We start from the raw sequence: 21,756 nt of genomic DNA, 5'->3' as shown, positions 1-21,756 counted from the left end.
GCATTCATGCTCTGTCTCTCTCTGTCTCAAAAATAAATAAACGTTAAAAAAAAAAGAACAAAAACCCCCCAAAACAAAAAACAAATCTACATGTCATTAGGTGTCTATAAACATGGCTGTTATATGGTGTCACATGATGAAATAAAGTACTTCCCATACCTTAAAAAAAAATGACTATAACTCAATGGAAGTTTCCTCTTAACTTCAGCTCCTTCCTTCCATAAAGTAGCAGATCTATTTTTCAAACCCATTATGGGTTGAAAATAACCTATAAAAATAATGTCTGATTTTTTTTAGTTCTTAAAGTACCTTATTTTTAATATTTCAAGAAATATTACTAAATCCTTGATAATCTCTTAGTATAAGTAGCCTTCCCCTCTTTTCCTCAATTAAAACTTTGCTTCTGCTGGGTATTATATGTAACTGATGAATCATTAAATTCTACTCCTGAAACTAATATTACACTATATAAATAAAAATTTGAAAAAAAAACCCAAAAAAACCCCTGCTTCTAATGACCAATTCTAATGAATTTTATAATTATTTACCTATAATCAATGATACATATTTTACAAAGAGGAGCATCAAGAAGGGCCACAAAGAAAAGATGAGGCAGTGCTGTATTCAATACCATGATAAAGCCAAATTTCAGATCTAATTTGAACTTCTACCCATGGCTTCTAGGTAAAGAATAGGTATTTGATTAATACTTTTCTTGATTTCATGTTTATTCTATACCAATAGCATTCATTCTATCTACACACTGTCTCATCTTTTCCTCTAAGAACAAGAAAGGCATAATTCACATGAGCTTCAAGAGTTACAGATTAAAGTGAAAACTCAGGTCAGACCCCAATACCCCAGGGAACTTCCAGGTTTAACTTTAAATTTTTTTTCCTACTTCTAATTAGCAATAGTATGTTTACCCAGTCTTAGTTTACCCAGAAGCTAGAAGTATGCAATACCAATAATCATAAGCATTCAACAATATGTTCATGAAAGCATACAGCTATTAACTTTTAAAAAGCACATTTCATTAAATAAATTTTTTAATGTTTATTTTTGAGAAAGAGAGATGGAATATGAGTGGGGGAGGGGCAGAGAGAGAGAGAATCTGAAGCAGGCTTCAGGCTCCCAGCTGTCAGCATAGAGCCCAACACAGGGCTTGAACCTATGAACTGTGAGATCATGACCTGAGCCAAAGTCAGATGCTTAATCGACCGAGCCACCCAGATGCCCCAAGCACATTTCATTTTAAACCAGAAAAACTGTGCCTCAAGAAATTCTCCATAGATATGCTCCAGTTTATTAAATATCATTCTTATCTGAACCTGATAAAAGATAATTATTATGTGGTATTACATGGTTAATTAAGAATCAGCTGAAGAAACCTAATCCATCATGAAAACATATTCCTTGCATTCTGCCAAATACCAATAGCTGGATTTATGATATGTGTTACAACTGCATATATATGTATAAAATACAAATATATATGTATTTTTTTACAAAATACATACAAATAAATATGTATACATGTTTATATATTATTATGTACTATGTATTATCTCATATAGAAACAGAAGTCATAAGGTTGGCACAAACTGGTTGCTCGGGACAAGCTTTGGAACGAGATATACTATGGTTTGTTACATTTAGAAAAATTTCTTTAAAGGTGGGATATGATAGAACTGATGAAGTCAGCACTATGTGATATTTCAAGTTTTTTAAAAAATGCACTTAAGGGGCGCTTGGGTGGCTCAGTCGGTTGGGTGTCCGACTGCGGCTCAGGTCATGATCTCACAATTTGTGGGCTTGAGCCCTGTGTCGGGCTCTGTGCTGACAGCTCAGAGCCTGGAGCCTGCTTCGGATTCTATGTCTCCTTCTCCCTCTGTACCTCCCCCACCTGTGCTCTGTCTCTCTTTGTCTCTCTCTCAAAAAAAAAAAAATGCACTTAAAAGTTCCCAAGTAATTTAAAAAAAATCTGAAGTGCATATGTCCTTTGATTTAGAAATCAACCTCAGAGAATTGAAGGGTAGTACAGAAAAACAGACCAGTAGTCAAAATAAAACAAAGAATTTCAAGGATATTACTGCTGACTCTTATAATGTTCATAAACATTCTAATTGTGATTTCTAATAATGAAGATATACATCTAGAGCCATAATATAACCCCCCTAAATAGTGTTTCCTAACTAATAGGTGATGTATGTAAGGGTAAATGTTATTCTTTAACATGAAAATCAAAATATTTACACAAATTCCCCTTAAACTTCAAGTGAAGATTCATGTTGCACTCCTGCCCCAAATCATGTCTAATAAATTTTTTTTGTGTTTTAATGAAACTTTATACCTTTTATTTTTTGCAATGACATATTAAATAAAATTCTTTTCCCTTTTAATCCCTCCAAATTACAAATTCTTATACCTCTCCTTTAAAACAGCCTAATTTATTACATACTTTTAAATGACAGTGTAAGGATTTCATATGACTGTATCATATTTTTGTGCAGCTGTTTAAAATAAGTCATGTTTGTTTTCAAAAACAATTTCATAAAATGGATACAGGATGAAATTTCAGAAAGTTTCCACACATGGATATCCTTATTTTTTCCTTTCTGACTAGTCTTTCTTCTTTCATTCTCTTAGCCAGGGTAAGGAAAGAAGAAGGATGATAGGGGATAGATTTAAAGCAAAAGATTTCCTCTGCTCACCTATCAAAAACGACATTCTCAGTTCTGTAACTATTTGTTATTTTCACTGCTCGTTTTACCTTGAAGATGGTTAAGTATAGATAAATTTGCAAAGAGTCATAAAACTCTTGTCAACTAAAATGTGCCCAAATGAATTTATCTGGTGACATTCTGACTCACAGCACTCAAAAGAAGTCAAAGTTATTTCACTGCCAATGAACTCAAATTAGATGATCTCCCATTACAAAGTTTGCTACTTGTAAAATTTGGCTTACTGCGTAAAGTCACAAGAACAAGTATCAACCTTTATGTGTATAAAGGAAGAGGTGGGTTAAAAAAAAGAGAAAGATAATTTTTAGGGCTACATTTGTCAGCTATTTTTTGCATACGTACCCTGCTCTGCTAAATCTACAAACTCACTTAATGGTTTTCATATTTCTAGTAAAGGTAGAATATTTTCAGTCTCAGAAAAAAAATGTCTTTACTCACATGATGCAAGACACTCTTGAAAATGGCAAGGCTGTATACTCAATGTATTTTCTACTATCTCCCGATATCCTATCATTAAAGCCATCCACGACAAAGATGTACATTCAACCCAAAATAAGAAATGCACCATTTTCCTAAATGCATAACACTTATACTGTAGTTACATATAAGGAGATTTATATTATACTCCTGTTTTTAGACCATAACAGACTTTAGTCTATCTTCCTTCCTCCTTCTCTCCCCCAAAACTTATTGAATGTCTATGTGCAGTGTGACCATACATCGAAGTTTACGTGGGAGAGTCCCAGTTGCTGCCTTAGGCTCAGTGTCTGGTGCAGTTTAGTGTACCTTTTAACTATGAAAAATATCCAATTTAGTTATATAGCCACTGTGGCTATGTGTTGCACTACTTTAAATGTTAGACATTACAGAGAAGAAGATAACATCCTTTCCCCCAAAAGGATTTAGAAACATCTTACAGGTAAACAGAATACTGGGGAAATTTTCACCCAGTTTTATTTCCTAAGTTTATATGGCATTTCTGTATTCCTTTCCCTTTCTGATGTGTAGGAACCACATCTTCCAACTGGTCCAAGTATGAATATGCCTTAGTTTTATAAACAGTACAAGAATGTTTAACATCGTGGCAAAATTCCAATGGCTGTTTTGGTGAACAACACAGAGCAGGATAACTTCAAAGAACAGTTTAAAAGTTTATAGGCCAGTTTTCTGGGTTATTCCCTTCTTAAATGCAAAATGACATTAAAGTATAGTTAGGTTTTCCACAAAGGATGAGTTCCCATTCTTAATGATTAAATGGCTGCCTCTCTTCACTGGACTCAAGCTGCCTTTTTTTTCTCTTCAATAGCCTAAATTATGTCTTTCCAGTGAGTTATAAGCCTGTTTTCCAATATCTCTGAAACTCAAACCAATCTATCCCTTTCAGATCCCTCCACCTTTTTCAATCCAACTGGTACTCTAAGGTTCTGAATCTAAGAGAAATTTTAGTAATCTTTAGTTAGAGGTCCAACCCTGAGTTGTTTAACCAGTATTTTATTTTTAAAATCCTGTGTTGATACTTTATAACTCAATAGTAACACCACTGCGGATAATCTGATAGTGCCAAAAAAAAGTATGTCCCATTAGGCTAGAAGTAATTAAATTTTTAACCTTTTTAAAAATGTCTAGAGGTAACACGTTATAGGACACATCATATGGTATACAATTAAGGAAAACAGGATGTCTTGACTAGATAACTTTTCTCTCTTCTTTAAGAGACAAAGCATTTAAATTTTTTTTTTTTCAAAGTTTATTTATTTTTGGGACAGAGAGAGACAGAGCATGAATGGGGGAGGGGCAGAGAGAGAGGGAGACACAGAATCGGAAACAGGCTCCAGGCTCCGAGCCATCAGCCCAGAGCCCGATGCGGGGCTCGAACTCACGGAGCGCGAGATCGTGACCTGGCTGAAGTCGGACGCTCAACCGACTGCGCCACCCAGGCGCCCCGAGACAAAGCATTTTAGACTGTGATGAGTATGTAAATACTATATTTTGTTAGAAATTTTTAAATAAAAATATTTCAAGTTCTATTAGTATATAATTATAGAAACAAATATTTTTTTCCAAATAACATTTAAAGTTGCTATTGAATATAGAAACTTCTGGTTTCTATAGAGGCAATAAAATGACTAAATGAATATGCAATTCTACAATTAGCTATTGAATTGATTGGCTTTATATGATCTAAGGCTTTTCCAAAACTTGTGGGGAAAAAAGTGTTCATGTGTTACTTATGCCAATCAAAAATCAATGTTAATTTGAAATTTAAAGCTTAAAATACCATCTAACAAAAGGGGAGGAGAGGACAAACCAAGAAGGAAAACACTAAAATGAGAGCTGAATATTTCTAATTCCAAGCCTAAAATAAACATTTGGAAGAAAAATAAAGCATTTTTCTTCCATAAAATTTAGTAACCAATAATCAGTATACTGTTTCAGCTCCTTCTTTAGCTCTCTTTTGGAATTCAGGCATTCTACTACTCACTGTTTTTTCAACCCATTTTGGAACTTTTTACTGCAGTTCTCTTACATGTTCTCTGTCTTAAGAATATCTTTCTCCCGGGCTGCCTAGGTGGCTCAGTTAAGCATCCAACTTTGGCTCAGGTCATGATCTCTCAGCTTGTGGGTTCAAGCCCCGCGTCAGCTCTGTGCTGACAGCTCAGAGCCTGGAGCCTGCTTCAGATTCTGTGTGTGCCTCTCTCTGCCTCTCCCCCACTCACGCTCACATGCTCCCTCTCCCTCCTTCCCTCCCTCCCTCCCTCCTTCTCTCTCTCTCTCTCAAAAAAAAAAAAGTATTAAAAAAATTAAAGAATATCTATATCCCTTTTCACCAAGCAAGCTTCTACTCAGATTTCAAATTCATACATAAATATCCCTCTTTAATGAAACCTTTCTAGACATGCTATCTCTTCTTTTTGCCACTAAAAAGAAGACAGTTTAAAAAAATAAACATACCATAAAATAACCTCCCCAACTTCAACCTCTGTGCTAATATAGTAGTATGTACATTCATTTCATTCTTATAAGTAGTTATTTTCACATTTATTTCCTATATTGGGCTATGAAATCCCTTGGAAAAGGACTGAATGTTACTAACTCTAAGAACTTCTATTCCTTTAGTAGTGCCTGGCAGAGTCAGTGCAGAACAATTAATTATTGGAACACTAAATTAATTGAGACTGCTTCTTTCTTATGTAACATATATGGTCAATACAAAAAATGAACAAATAAACACCTTGACTGTTGTTTCCTGGGAAAATATACATGAAACATTTACATAATATTAAAGAACATTTATCATAGCTTTGAAAAGCTTTAAAATTAGTTACCAATTCAAGATTTCAAACACAAATTTATAGAAATTATAACAGAAAATTAACACTTACAAAAATAAACCTTAAATAATTGTATAGTCTTTTCATTACAGTATTAAATGTTAAAATACATTACTGATTAATCTAACAAACTAAGGATATTTGGGGGCCTTTCTGACTAGTTCCTCCAAATTCATGTTGTGTACACTATGGTTTCTCTTTATCTTTATATATGAAACAAGATCTTATTTATTTGTATAAGCCTTTTTAGAATGTATTAAAGAAGTCTACAGTCAAAGTATAAAAACACATCTTTTTCAAGCTGGAAATTCATTATCAATATAAAACACATCCATTCACCTGTATTATGAAATAGTTGCTAGAAAAATGAAACTTTTTAGAGTTAAATCATTTCTGTATTTTGAAACAGGAAGCTATACAGAACCAAAAGAAAACCCAATGTGATAGAAGCTTTCTAATATGGTCCTCTGAGAGCTAACCAATGCATTTGATAAGTTCTGTTTTAATTGCTTTTTTGATGTTTCTCCAAATACCTTTATCTTTCTTAAAGTACAGGCATCTAGCTATGCACTATGCTTTAATAGAAGCCTGAAATATTTGGAAAAGTATTATTTCCAGGCCCTTCTATATGAGAGACCAATTAATATTATGGGTTCATGTTAATTTAAAAAAATAACAGCATTATTTCTTACTTATACTTAATTGAAGATTAAGAAATCACGTTTTGTGATATACAAATACTCACCTACATATTTTCTACCTTTAATCTTTTCAGTTTGTTTTGGTCACAATTTGACAAATTATTTGCATTGTATAGCGTCTGAAATCTCTTAGTATAATTCAAGGTGTTATTAAATCCACTCATTTTGGTATTGCTGGAATCTTAAAGAGTATACTGACAATTCTATAATAAATATCACTGATAAAGGTAATAAGGAAACTATAGATAAGTATGGAACACATCTCAATTAATAAAAGATACACTCTTACAATACATCATTAATTCTCAGAAGTTGACATTACATGACTCTTGAAGTTACATGGCTTTACTAACTAATCTAAAAGCAAAAAGCACCTTCCTTTCTATAAAACATACTTGTCTTTGGTTACAGTAGTCATTAGAACAATATTGTAATTCTTTATGGATTTGGTAGAAAGACTAAACCTAATGGTCTCTTAATGGGTTTTAGCGATAGATTATCATCATATTTTATTGGGTCACATTCATAAATTTAATTGAGTATTGATCCTTTGACGTAAGTATTTTCTCTGTAAAAAAACAAGGAAAGACATTTGCTTACCTTGTATTACATGCGAGTTGTCTTTCAAGAAAAAGTTATACAGGTATTTGGGAATAAAAGCAGACATACATGCATAAGCCAAGGCTAAGAAAGAATAGGCAAAGATATATGGTAAATTAGTTAATGAAGCAAATGATGAGCAGTTACTCCGCACATAATCCTTGAATTTACTACTAAACAAGAGTCATGTTAACAATTGATGGGAACACAAAATTAAGGGTGGGGGAAACCCTCTATCCTTTAAAAATAAAGAAAACATTTTGGACAACAAAAGATAACCACCCTACTAAATTTCAATTTCAAACTAGTGTGGCAATCATCCCACAATAATAAAAACTTTTATTACTTAGAACTTTATAATATAAAAAAATTCTAAAAATGATCATTATTAATGAGCTATACCAACTTTAAGATCCTTTATTTTTCTGGATACAAACAAAAGAGTCTGAGAACTTTGGATTTAGGAACTCTAGTCATAAATTATTCTTTCAAACACAGATCTCTTATTCTAGGATCGATGCATGTGATACTAGACTTTGCTTAACTAAACATAGCAAAATCTCTGGTCTAGATTAATGAATATTGATTTCGAAGAGCAGTGTACTTTAAAAATTATTTTAATAGTGAAATTTTAGTTTTCTGGGATTGTGCTATCTCTATTCCTGAAATCTTTATAAATTCTCATATGAAATAGAATTTGAGAAGATGGGAGATTCTGAGATTGAGACTTCTAGAGATTCATATTCTATAGGGTAATGGTCTCTGAATGTGATATTGTTGGGGATTAGAATCAATTAAATTTAACATATATTTTTTGAGAATCCTACTATAAAAGAGGCATTATAAGAGGGGGGCAGGAAATTAAAAAAAAAAACCTACCATTTAAAAAAGCTGCGAACCAAAGAAAGGGTTACTATATTACTGTTTAAATTACTAAAATACAAAACTTACACAAGATAAATTTTCAGAAATACAAAGTACTGTATGGGTTCAAGAGGAAGGATAAGTCTTCATCAAGGAATGACTGAAATGATCAGCTTTGGAGATACAAAAGCACTACTGATTTCTTTACAAACTGTTTAGAAAGTATATATAGACTAAAGCTAATCTCCAAAGAAGTCAAGGTTTTCTCCAAAGTTTCATTAAGTGGTCACCAAAGAAGATGAATTCATAATCAGATTCTCCCTAAATTTCTAGTCACTGCCTGGTCACAACTAAAACTCTAGTAATAAATTAATCCTTTACATCCTCTAAAGTGAGTCTAGCAGATTATGTCAGAAATTTACAGTATCTACCAGGTAAAGAGAGCAAAAACCTTATAACAAAAACAAAAACCTTTCCTGTATGAATAAAATATTTTAGAATAATACGTATAATGATTGTTTAAATGATAAATAGGCTTACCTTCATTATTAAAATTTAAATATAGGAATGGAGCACAAAGCGAATCAAGACCTGATAGGAAGGGGTTGGGGGAAAGAATTCAATAAACATAAATCAGTATAAGTGCATATGTACATACCTTATTCAGCTCCCTGAATTACTGCTATGTAGATTAAGCATTATAAGTATTATCCATCCAGAAACAGATTACATCATGGGGTACTATGAGGAGTAACTGATAATGACTGGTACATAGTAAATGCCCAATACAAATCAGCTATTATTATCAATATTATTAGTTAGAGAGAGACACACAGTGATAGAAAAATGTAAAATTGATAGGAGGTTTAGAATACAGTCCCATTTCTGACCCTGTGTGATCTTGGCAATCACTTAATATCTCCAAGCATATTTCCTTATCTTGAAGATGGAGATTTGTCCTACAAGTTTCTCTGGGATGATGAAAAGAATTCTTTTAAAAATTGTGAAGTAAAATACAAACATATTACATATTTCTTTTATTGATAATACTGCTGTTCATATGTTGTCATGCTGAAGGAAGGTACATAAGTCTATAATTGTTAGGAAGATCTGGAACTCTAAAATGGACAGGGCTAGGAAAAATAATAGCTTCATTTTAAGTTTAGTCAGAAATTGAGATATAAAATATAAAAACTACTGTTCATAACAACTTAAAAAATAGAACTGGGAAGGAAGAATGGGTGTCTGATTCATGAATTTATCAATGGCTACAAAAATAATAATGAGAAAAGCTAAAAATCAAGGATATGGAATATTAAGGTTATTTAAAACAGGAGAGATAAATTAAATGAGCAGTTTAGGATGACATCCTGTTCCCTAATATCTAATAACCATGATAACCAAAGTTGTAAATCATTAAATGCCAAGAATATCAACTAGCTCCAAATTATTTATAGTATAATATTATTTCATGATTTGTATAAGCATTAAGAAAAGTATCCCCAAAGATCCCAATAGCACAAAATATTGTTCCTACTCTCCTAATCAACATTATGGCAAATTGTTTCATTAAATATCTTGCATTTAAATAATATCTAGTAGGCATTTAGACAAAGTTTAACAAAAAATTCTCTCAAAAAATAGATCATAGCTTCAGTATCAACTTTCTTCAAAGCCAAGGATACTTTGATATTTTAATTTTTTAAATTGTCAGTTATTCAACATGCTCCTAATACTTCAAAAAGAGTCTTAGTAATTGGGAGAAAAAAGTTACCTTGCCAATACACAAGATCAGGATGAGACACGACCCAGGCTTTTAATACACGCCTAAATTTTGCATGACCTTCTGGTGATGACAGCAGTTCATCGTACTGATGACAACGAGGAATATCCACTTCAATCTAAAATAGCAAAAACAATAAGGTGGAATTGTAATAAAGTGATTTGCAATAAACCCAAGATAACAAAAAGGAAGAGTGCATCTTGAATTTCAAAACAGACCACCTACATAATCCTGGTTTCTGAAGTTTTTAAATTTTATATTAGTCCTCTGGAAACACCAAAACAGTTGTGTTTATACTTAAACAAAAAAGCAGATCATTTCTATTGAAAAGGTATGTATTAATATAGTTTTCAAAAAACCTTCCTTTATAAGCTGGTCTAAATAAAGGGCAATTTCTTCAGATAAAAGAGTAAAATTATTGGGGCCCCTAGGTGGCTCAGTCAGTTAAGCATCTGACTCTTGATTTTGGCTCAGGTCATGATCCCAGGGTCATGGGTTTGAGACCTGCATTGGCCTCTGCACTGAGCATTAAACCTGCTTAAGATTGTCTCTCTCTCTCTCTCTCTCTCTCTCTCTCTCTCTCTCTCTCTCTTTCTGTTCCTCTGCCTCTTTCCCCTGCTTGTGCTTTCTCTCTCTAAAACTTAAAAAAAAAATTATAAATAAATAAATAACAATTATTAGGAAAAGTTACTTAAACTCTTTTAAGGAACAGTTCTAACTCAATAAATTATAATTAGTAAGAACTATGCTTACTCTACCACCATATGCATATAGTGGCTGCTGATTATTCCTACTCAAGAAAATTCCTCCTGTCTTCTAAAAGTTAAAGATTTGGCAGAATTATCTTAGGTTGTTTAAGAAAATCTAAATCATACTTGTCTATCTGTAGGAATTGGAGTGTCTTTATCAATTGCATCGTATTTGGCATGGATAGCCCCCTGCAAAAAATAAGAGAAGATATATTAATTCATCACATCCTTAATAAATTATTAACTTAGGCAAAATATAGTTTTTATAAACATCTATCTTTGAAAACACACCCAATTATAGATATGCACATTCAAACCCAAAGCATCATTTTAGAAAAATTCTCTACATCTGTGACATTCTGTGATGAACGTCCATGATAATATGCCATTTTGCTTAGGCAGACATTTGAATTATACACACAAGATGACAAATATGTTGAGTCACTCAGCTAATGAGTATGCTTAGCTCTTCTTCCAGTCTCCACAACACAGCACAGCACAGCCTTAATGCTCTATTCATTGTTATCTCAAACATAGTAAGTTTCATGAAGAAATTAAAAAGAAAAAAGGGGGGGGCAGTCATCCCTTGAGAAATTTTCCTGTTAAAGTTGAAAATAAAAGCAAAAATAAAATAAAACTGTTTGAAGGAGTTCAGCACTAGGAGGAAAAGATTTGGGATAAAGAATGAAATACCATGTGGAATCCCTAATGGAATCATTAAGGGATTAAAGAGATCATTTGCATTTTCCATTTATACCACTACAGAAGGAATAACTGAATAAACCACTTTAAATTTTGGTCATGTTCTACACAACCAAATATAGAACGATTCTTCTTAATTCTCTGGTTTACTATAATGGTAGAAAAGAGCTAGGAATTTGGGGTTCAAACTCTGATATTATAGGATATGTCAACATCTCTGGCACATCTATTTTATGAGATATTTGGACAACCTGACCTTGGAAGTCATCTTGAACTTTAGCATTATATGGTTCTACAGTTCAAATTATTATCATATGGTATGGAAAAATAGGTATTCTCATAAAACAATGAACTAAACTCAAAGATATTTATAGACTTTCACCAAAAAAAAAATCAGGAATGAAGAAAATAATTCTTTTAATGGAGAGTTAAAAGGCTTAAATATACTTGGGAGAACTCACACACCAAAAAATAGGTGATGGATATCCATAAGATATCTTTAACAGAATCTAGGAAAGCAGGATGACAAAGAAATTGACAGGAAATGAAAAAAATTGGCAATGATTTGGCCCATTATCAAGACTACTGTCAACAAAGTCTCTATTAGTACCATAAGTCACCCTAATAATGTGACACCTCTCTTTTTCTCACTGCCACAGATAAGGTATTATAGAAGACAAAGTAGCTATTTCTCTCGGCAGCATGTACTAAAAAGGCACTAAAAATTATATTAATGATTTTTGACAAGGTTCAAATTGGAGTGGAAGATTTCTCCCATCTTAGAACTACCTATAAATAGGCAATCCTATTTGTAAATGAACATATTCAAAAGAACAATATAACTGACATATATTTTAAATATTCTGATTTGACCTCTATTAAATGAAATATTAAATAGCATAAATCTAACAAGACTTCAATCATATTTTTCTAGTCTATCTAGTCTATTCTTTTCCTCTATTCCTTTCACTAAAAATTGTCAAATAATCTTAATACTCAAATTTTACTATGTAATTTTTTAACAACATGGAAAATAGTTATTCAGAAAGCACTTTCCTTCTTCCTTCTTTCTTAATATTATTAATCAACCTCTAACCTCTTTTCTTTCTTACCTCAACTCCCAGAAGAGCAGCCCATGTTAAACCTCTCATAAGAGGAGGAATGTCAACTCGTGCTTCCTTCCAGATTTGATTTTTTTTATATGGATAAGCCTATAGATAAAAAAAGATATGAAAAAAATCTCAAGTAGCCAAGTGCCATCTTTTAATCTAAACAATGACAGAGTTAAAAGTGACCTGAAATAAATTTCCAAGTATCTGAAATTATTTTGCCTGGTATTAATAATACATATAAGTTAGTAATGGAATAGTTCCCTATCCTCTGTAGACCTTATATAATACAGTCAAAGAGAGGAGCTGAATCTCCTGTTTTTAATCATTCCTCTCTGTTTTGTGCTCTGGAAGAATTATGAATGACTCTTATGGAGAATAATATTACCAGTCTCATATGGGTTAAATAACGCATAAGGCACTTTGTAAAATATCAAGTGATACAGAAAGTATTCAATAAATAAAAGTTATTACTAAGGTTATTTCTATAAGCTTACATATAAATGTGTCTTTATAAATTTGTGCTTTAGGAGGCATTTCTAGAAGAGAATTAATAGGACACGGGGTATGGATGTTATTGAGGCTCTTAATACATAATTTAAAATAGATTTATAGAATGTTTCAACCAACTTAACACTCCAAAAGAATGAGAGTTCCAATCTCAATATACATTTGCTCACTTTGATAATTCAATATGAAAAATAAAGGTCTATATTTTTTCATTCCTGGTGAGGATACATATTTTGAATAGACTTATTGACTAGTTGTATTTCTACTATGTTTTTTTACCCATTTCTCTGTTCCAATGATCGTCCTTTTTCCTGTTTATTTTTAAGTGTTCTTTAAATAGCAAGGATAATAATTAATCTTTTGTCTATGGTTTTGCATAGATGCCTTCATCTTGTTTTACTTTTTAATTTTATTTGCTATGAACATGAGTCATTTTTAGTATTAAAGTTAAGCATATAGATAGGTCATAAAAATTAGTGTTCTCATGACCTTGAGATTCCCTAAGAATTATTAATGAAATAAAAAATAAAGATTGTATATGGGCTCTTTACACTTTTGAATCCCTACCTTTAGCAGCCTGTCAAAGAGAATGATTCTGTTTAGTTGGTACTCTGTGTCCCTCTCTCTGATGATTAAAGGGAGAGTGGCAGCTGCAGACAACTCATTATTGCTGTTTGAATGAGGTAAATTAGACTGGCTATAAAAGAGAAACAAAAGCAGAAAAACTGACCAAAGTTACAAAATTAAAAAAAAAAACAAAACACCACATTTTTGTACTCTATTTAGGAAATAATTTTCAAAGAAAATGTGCAAGCTTCTTATCAATTTAATATAAACAGAAAAGAAAAATAATGGTAAAAGAAAATATATATATATATATACTCACTCATCTTCAAGTAGTGGGTAAAATGCTTCTCCACCAACATCTTTTAATCTCTGAATTTAAAGAGAAAATATTTATGGTATTTAAGATCTGAGACAGAAACACTATTCTTTATTTTTAAAAAATATGTAAAAGTTAGATATTTATGAAGATACCAAAAAACTATAAAACAGAATCTAAAATTCATTCCTATCATAAACATGCAACTATACCAAGCCTCCAGTGAGTTTAGCTGTGAAGAATATTCTTTTTGATTTTTTTACCTTGGGAATTTCTTATAAATGTTAGACACTGATTATGACAGTTTTCCAAACACAATGCAGAATTACTAACATTAGTATAAAACTGAGTAAATGCAGACATTTTTAAATCATATGAATATTATGTAAAAAAAAGGTACCTTTTAACACATACCCCTTAATTTAAAACTGAAGTCAGATTTATTTTTGCTTTGACACTGACACAAACTAAGACAAAAGGTGCTAATAAAAAGGATTCAAGAGAATTTCTTACATCATACTTTGAATGTGCATGATTCAAATAGCTGGTAAATCAACTGGCAAAATTCAATTTTCTTATTTTTTTCACAAACTTATTATAATAACTGTTATTCCAAATAATAATATTGCCAGGATTATAGATATTCTTTAAAAACATAAGAAGGCAGGCAGTAGTAAAGTAAAATCTTAGACACATCCTAAGTAGGGTGATTAAAGTTAATGCTGTCTTGCCTGCTGCTCTGTTCTTCAGTCCAATGTCCAACTTGAGGGCCGAGTACCTGTTCCTGTGGGGACTGACACAGAAGTTCAAGCTCTGTGTGTAGGCAGCATTGATCTTCCATTGATAAGAGTTATTGTGCACTCACCCATGTGAGTTATTCTCAGAATTTTTTAAAGCCAAAGAAAAATCTTTTACCCACAACTAAGAACCTGGCAAACAAGGAATTTATGCCTGGCTTTTCTCTCAGTTCTGATGTGCCATAGATTTTATCCCATTTTGCCTCTAAATTTTAGGTATCTCTTTCACGGATTTTGATACTAAGTAGAAGAATAAGATTTTCCCAAATTTTGCTGCATTATTAATATGCACATTGTTTTAAAGTTTGGATTATACTGTCCTAAGAATCATAGATTTTAAGTGTCTCTTCTGCTTTTTTTGGTACCAAAAATTTGTACTTAAGAGAAAAATACAGAAAAGTCTAAGGTAAAAATTGTTATTTGGTCTCCATATTATTTTAAAAATCAGAAACATAAATAACTTTTTTTGTAACACTATTTTATTTGGAGTGAACCCTTTTCAGTATCCCTAAACTGTGAACAATGGGAAATGGAAGTATCAAAGAAACACATCAGAGATGTGACAAAAACCTTTACATTTTTTTTATTGACTTTATACAATCAGTGCATATTTAAGTAAAACAATTTACTATTAGGCAAACATTTTTGCATATGCTGTCTTTTTTTTTTTTAATTTTAATGTTTATTTATTTACTTTTGATAGAGAGAGCACAAGTGGGGAAGGACAGAGGCAGAAAGAGAGACACCGAATCCGAAGCAGGCTCCAGCTCTGAGATGTCAGTGCAGAGCCTGACCTGGGGCTCAAACTCACAAACGGAGAGATCATGACCTGAGCTGACGTCAGACAGTCAACCAACTGAGCCACCTAGGTGCCCCTATGCTGTCTTCTCTTTATCTTTCTGTGCCTTTATCTTGTCTGACTTTCAGCAATTCTGCCTGGATGACTTTATCTTCTGGTGCTGTCTCCTGAGCTTTCTTAAGTTCAGCCAATGCTTGATGGTATTCTTTTAATCCTTGTCATCCTTGAGTTCTACAGTACAATGCTTTAGTATTTGATGGGTCTAGTTCAAGAGCTTCCAAGTAATTGTCAATTGATCCCTGCCAATTTGACATCTTCAGTTTATAAGCACCAATGTTGGGCATGCAATTTAAAGCTATAGGTTGCAGCTTCGATCTGTCTGCTTTCTTAGTAACAGCCATGAACGTTTCACATATCTTAAAACTTTTGTGTTTTCTTAGTGGCCATCTCCCAGTTCTGGGATTTGAAAAAAGTATTTATAATATATTTTTTTAAGTTTTCTGTTATTAGTAAAATTTTATCTATATCTTTTAAGTCTCTATCGGCATACTCAGGGAAATCTGGATGACTGTCACCAGAACATCTATTGGGAATACGTCCCAATCATTCCCCTCCTTCAATTCCCCACATTCTGTAGTAACACACAATTTGGCAGGTTTTTTACCTTTCACTTCTACATTTTCCAGTATCCTTGCCACACCCATTTCTTTAATTACTTGACCAAATACCACATGTTTCCTTCCAAATGAGGAGTGGGATCTGTTGTGATAAGAACTGAGAACCATTTGTATCACAGCCCACATTTGCCATGCTCAATAAACCTTCCTGGTTAAGCTTGTAAGAGAAATTTTCATCCTCCACCTGTCCCATCAATATTTTCTCCACCTGTCCCATTTTGTCTTGAGAAGTCTCTACCCTGAATCATAAATTTCTTAATAATTCGATGAAAAGGGCATCCTTGAAATGGAGAGGTTTCCGGTGGTGAGTCCAATGCCTTTTTCTCGTCTACACAATACACAGAAATTTTCTACAGTTTTGGGTACAACATCTGCAAACAATTCTAAGACAATTCAACCAACTCACTGCCCTCCGATGTCCACGTCAAAGAAGACTCAGGGGTTGCTGGGGGTTGGAGGGCTTAGTTTTGGGGGATGGGTGTGACATTTTGAATTGCATATACACTTGGGAGAGAACTCAGAGAACCTTGTGGACACCTGGAAGCTCAACCCAAAAATAACTTTCTCTCTCTCCCTCTCTCTCTTGTTTTGATTAATAATTACAGAGAAAAAGTATTTTAAATTTCAAAAGTGGAAATATAAGGCAATTGAGAAAGTAAAATTGAAATCTTGTATTCATTTAACTTATGTTTACATAGTTTGGGTTATATTTAAATCTTTTTAAAAACTTTTTTTAATGTTTATTTATTTTTTGAGAGAGAGACAGAGCATGAGTCAGGGAGGGGCAGAGAGCAAGGGAGACAGAATCCGAAGCAGGCTTCAGGCTCGGAGATGTCAGCACAGAGCCCGATGTGGGGCTTGAACTCACAAACTGTGAGATCATGATCTGAGCCGAAGTCAGACTGAGCCATCCAGGTGCCCCTACTTTGAGTTATATTTAAATTAAAGAAACAATATATACAATGGAATATTACTCAACCATTAAAAAGAATGAAATCTCGCCATTTGCAATGCCTGGATGCAGCTAGAGTGCATTATGCTTAGTGAAATTAAGTCCATCAGAGAAAGACAAATACCATATGATTTCATTCATATGTAGAATTTAAGAAACAAAGCAGAAGAACATGTGGGAAGGGGAAAAAAAAAGAAAGAGAGAAGCAAACCATAAGAGACTTTTAATGACAGAGAACAAACAGGGTTGGTGGAGTGAGGTGGGTGGGGAGATGGGCTAGATGGGTGATGGGCATTAAGGAAGCACTTGTGATGACGAGCACTGGGCATTATATGTAAGTGATGAATCATGAAATTCCAGTCTTGAAACCAGTATTACAGATATGTTAACAAACTAGAATTTAAATAAAAACCTTAAAAAAATAAACAAATTAAGAGTAAAATCAAGTCAGTTGAAAACATACATTTGGATGTAGTTTATTGTTTGTTGCTTTGTACTGCTATTTACTTAACTCACTATATACATTCTTCTTTAAAGAGATGATAAGTTTAGTGTATCAAGTAGTAGTAATTATATATTTAAATTTTCTATTCCTTGCATCATGGAAAATAAGAGATTCTAATTCTCTCCTACTATATAATTTCTAAAATACTAAATGACAGGAAAAGCCTAAAAATGTAAGAAAAATGCAGTGATAGACCCAAAGCTGGGCTTAGAGAGAAAAGTTATAAGCTATCAATAAAGTGTATTGATAATTGTGGCCTGGGGTTTTAGAGCACAATGGGACAAAGACTTGGGCACCTGATTAACAGGGAGCCAGACTAGAGGAGACCCTGCTATATTCAAGTAAAGAAAAAACTGTGGTCGTTGGGTATATCCAACTTTAGCCATCTCCAGTCATTGATGTGGGGAAGAATACCCAATTCTAACTCCCTTTAGCCATCTTGTCTCTCCTAATAGGGTAAGGAAGGAAGCTGAGAAGTGTATGCGAAGGTCATGGCCAGAGACACAGGTTCACTAAAAGGCTGAGACCTAATCATAGGATTATAGAACTCTTTCCCTTCCCTTCCCTTCTTTACTTCCATGTCAATAGAGCTCCTATGTAAAAGGGAATTCCAGCTGAAAGAAAAGGCCTCAGACCCCATTTTAAAAAGTCTCTAGGGAAACCCAAAGACACCAAGTGGAACAAGAACAAGGGTAGCTGAGGAAATTTTAGATTCTGACAAAAAAGCTACACAAATAATAAACAGCTAGATAAACATGACATCTTGAGCTAACGCCTATATACCACAGTTTCTTTTACTGGAAAATTATGTCAAGGTTTCAACAAAAAATTGCAGGGCATGCTAAAATGTGAAAAAGACACTCTGAAGAAATAAAGCAAGCTTCAGAACCAGCTTCAGCTATGGGAGAGAGTTTGGAATTATCAGGCCAGAAATTTAAAATAACTATGATTAATATGCTAAGGGCTCTATGGAAAAAAGTGGACAACATGTAAGAACAGGTGGGTAATATAAGCATAGAGGTAAAAATTCTAATAAAGAATCAAAAGATGTAACCTAGGTGTTATAGAAACATCAGAAGAAGGAGAAAGAAAGAAACAGAAGAAATATTTGAAATAATAATGACAGAAGTTTTCAAAATTAAAGACATCAAATAACAAAGATCCAGGAAACTTAGAACATCAGGCAGGATAAATACCGAAAGAAAATCTACACCTAGGAATATCATATAAAGGACACCATCAAAAGGTAAAGGAAGAGCCACAGATTTGAAGATATATGCACTACATATAGCCAACAAAAACTCCATATTTGGAATATATACTTCAAAGTCCTCAAATCAATAAGAAATCACTCAGTAAAAAAATTGACAAAAGATATGAACTAGTAACGTAGTATAGAAGAGGTAAGCAGGATGCTAAGAAATATGAAGAGACTCATAAGTGCATTAAAATCAGGGAATTAAAATTAGTATTATAGAAATTTACTATTCTACACCTTTTAGAACAACAATTTAAAAAAAAAATGTTTGTTTGCTTTGAGAGAGGTGTGTATGTGTGGCGGGGGAGGGTGGGACAGAGAGGGAATCCCAAGCAGGCTCTGTCTCTGTCAGTGCAGAGACTGATGTGGGGCTCAATCTCATGAACTGTGAGATCATGACCTGAGCTGAAATCAAGAGTCATATGCTTAATCAACTGAGCCACCCAGGCACGCCTAGAGCAATAATTTTTTAAATATTTGATAATACCATGTGTTATCATGTATATGGAAAATGAGAAATCTTATTCAATGATGGTAAAAAGATAAACAGATACAACTACTTTTGTGAATGATCGGACAACATACATAAAGCTGATGATGCATAGATCCTATTTCCCAACAATGTCACTCCAGGGCACATACCTTGAAATTCTGACATATTTTATGAGATTAGGGAGGCATTCAAGGGTTCATGTGTAAGGTTTCATTAAAAAAATATCTGAGGCAGATTTGTCAAAACACCATTCTTACATTCCTTAGCTGGCATAACGACAACGTCACAGTGGTGTCATCCAACAGTGAGCTTCTGTCTCGACCTTGCCCAAAGCTTTCACCATCTTCAAAGAGAAAACTGAAAGGAGATTAAAAAAGATCATTATCTTAATGAGCACACAAAATCTGATTTATTGTTTCTTCTGCAAAATAAAATTTATTCTAAATCATCAATCCCTCATTAAAAAAATAAACAAATTTTAGACTTAATGGGTTAATTAAAAATATGTAATTGCTGGTTGAAATTTCACCCAACAATTCTTTTTAAATATAAGTTGACTTGGTCTGAATATAGTATACAAATATAAAGCATTTTAGGAACACAAGAGTAGGATTTATCCTCTTCGTTCATGCAGATTCAATGCTAAAATTACTCTCTTGATACTATTTATATGTGCTACTGAGGAAGTTTATATGAGTGAAAAATGATAAAAGAAGAAACATCACAAGAGTAAATTATCGAGAAAAAGGATAGTGAATAATAAATGCATAAAATTTTTTTAGGATTTCAGAGAATTAATTTTGAGAATTTACATATACTTGGAATTTCCATCATCTTATATTCTGGTGTTCTGCTTAATTCAATGTGTGAGAAATATAACTGACTTAAAAATCAGTTTAAGAGGGAGAAAAAGTAGAGAACAGTGATCTATTCAAATAACCTAAAAATTTAACATGTGAAGAAAATATGACCAGCAGGCGATTTTCCTTGTTACCTACAATGAACAAATCTAGTCCCAAAATGTAAAATTAAAATTTAAAGCACTGGTGTAAACTCAGGAGATTGAGGTTCACATCTTTATGAATAAATATAAAGAGCAATGGAACAGTAACAACTTTGGTTCTTAGAGTTCTACTGTTAATTTAACTTTCAATCTAATTTATATGATGACGTCTAAGATATTATGCAGTTCTACAGTTTTCTCAACAGTGATTTAGCACCATGCTGATTTCTAGGACAAGCAACAAAGCCATAGAGTACATTTACATTTACAAATGTAATTGGAAATAAACAAGTTACTCATATTTATTAACTCTCTTGAATATTACCATTCTTTTTTATAATTTTTTTTAAATATGAAATTTATTGTCAAATTGGTTTGCATACAACACCCAGTGCTCATCCCAACAGGTGCCCTCCTCAATACCCATCACCCACCCTCTCCTCCCTCCCACTGCTCATCAACCCTCTGTTCTCAGTTTTTAGGAGTCTCTTATGTTTTGGCTCCCTCCCTCTCTAACATTTTTTTTTCCTTCCCCTGCCCCATGGTCTTCTGTTAAGTTTCTCAAGGTCCCCATATGAGTGAAAACATATGGTATCTGTCTTTCTCTGTATGACTTATTTCACTTAGCATAACACTCTCCAGTTCCATCCACGTTGCTACAAAGGCCATATTTCATTCTTTCTTATTGCCACATAGTATTCCATTGTGTATATAAACCACAATTTCTTTATCCGTTCATCAGTTGATGGACATTTAGGCTCTTTCCATAATTTGGCTATTGTTGAGAGTGCTGCTATAAACATTGGGGTACAAGTGCCCCTATGCATCAGTACTCCTGTATCCCTTGGGTAAATTCCTAGCAGTGCTACTGCTGGGTCATAGGGTAGGTCTATTTTTAATTTTTTGAGGAACCTCCACACTGTTTTCCAGAGCGGCTGCACCAGTTTGCATTCCCACCAACAGTGCAAGAGGGTTCCTGTTTCTCTACATCCTCACCAGCATCTATAGTCTCCTGATTTGTTCATTTTGGCCACTCTGACTGGCGTGAGGTGAGTGTGGTTTTGATTTGTATTTCCCTGATGAGGAATGACGAGCATCTTTTCCTGTGCCTGTTGGCCATCCGGATGTCTTCTTTAGAGAAGTGTCTATTCATGTTTTCTGTCCATTTCTTCACTGGGTTATTTGTTTTTTGGGTGTGGAATTTGGTGAGCTCTTTATAGGTTTTGGATACTAGCCCTTTATCCGATATGTCATTTGCAAATATCTTTTCCCATTCCGTTGGTTGCCTTTTAGTT

General features: G+C 33.3%; 1 protein-coding gene and 1 pseudogene across 3 annotated transcripts in view; both read right to left on the bottom strand.

The window, feature by feature from the left end:
* The window catches only part of TBCK (TBC1 domain containing kinase), a 221,112-nt gene that overhangs the window by 112,770 nt on the left and 86,586 nt on the right, over positions 1 to 21,756 (bottom strand). For all 3 annotated transcript variants that reach the window (XM_047855062.1, XM_047855063.1, XM_047855064.1), the window contains 8 exons: positions 19,716 to 19,815; positions 13,981 to 14,030; positions 13,662 to 13,791; positions 12,588 to 12,686; positions 10,900 to 10,962; positions 10,016 to 10,142; positions 8,782 to 8,832; positions 7,378 to 7,461 (listed from right to left, as the gene is read on the bottom strand). In XM_047855062.1, the coding sequence (XP_047711018.1) occupies positions 7,378 to 7,461; positions 8,782 to 8,832; positions 10,016 to 10,142; positions 10,900 to 10,962; positions 12,588 to 12,686; positions 13,662 to 13,791; positions 13,981 to 14,030; positions 19,716 to 19,815 (704 nt within the window). The remainder of the gene's footprint in view (positions 1 to 7,377; positions 7,462 to 8,781; positions 8,833 to 10,015; positions 10,143 to 10,899; positions 10,963 to 12,587; positions 12,687 to 13,661; positions 13,792 to 13,980; positions 14,031 to 19,715; positions 19,816 to 21,756) is intronic.
* Positions 16,090 to 16,737, bottom strand: LOC125163409 (peptidyl-prolyl cis-trans isomerase D-like; annotated as a pseudogene).

This window comes from Prionailurus viverrinus, chromosome B1, assembly GCF_022837055.1.
Source record: "Prionailurus viverrinus isolate Anna chromosome B1, UM_Priviv_1.0, whole genome shotgun sequence".
Classification (NCBI taxonomy): Eukaryota; Metazoa; Chordata; class Mammalia; order Carnivora; family Felidae; genus Prionailurus; species Prionailurus viverrinus.
The sequence above is the reverse complement of the archived record's forward strand: the minus strand, read 5'-3'. Positions and strand labels throughout refer to the sequence as shown.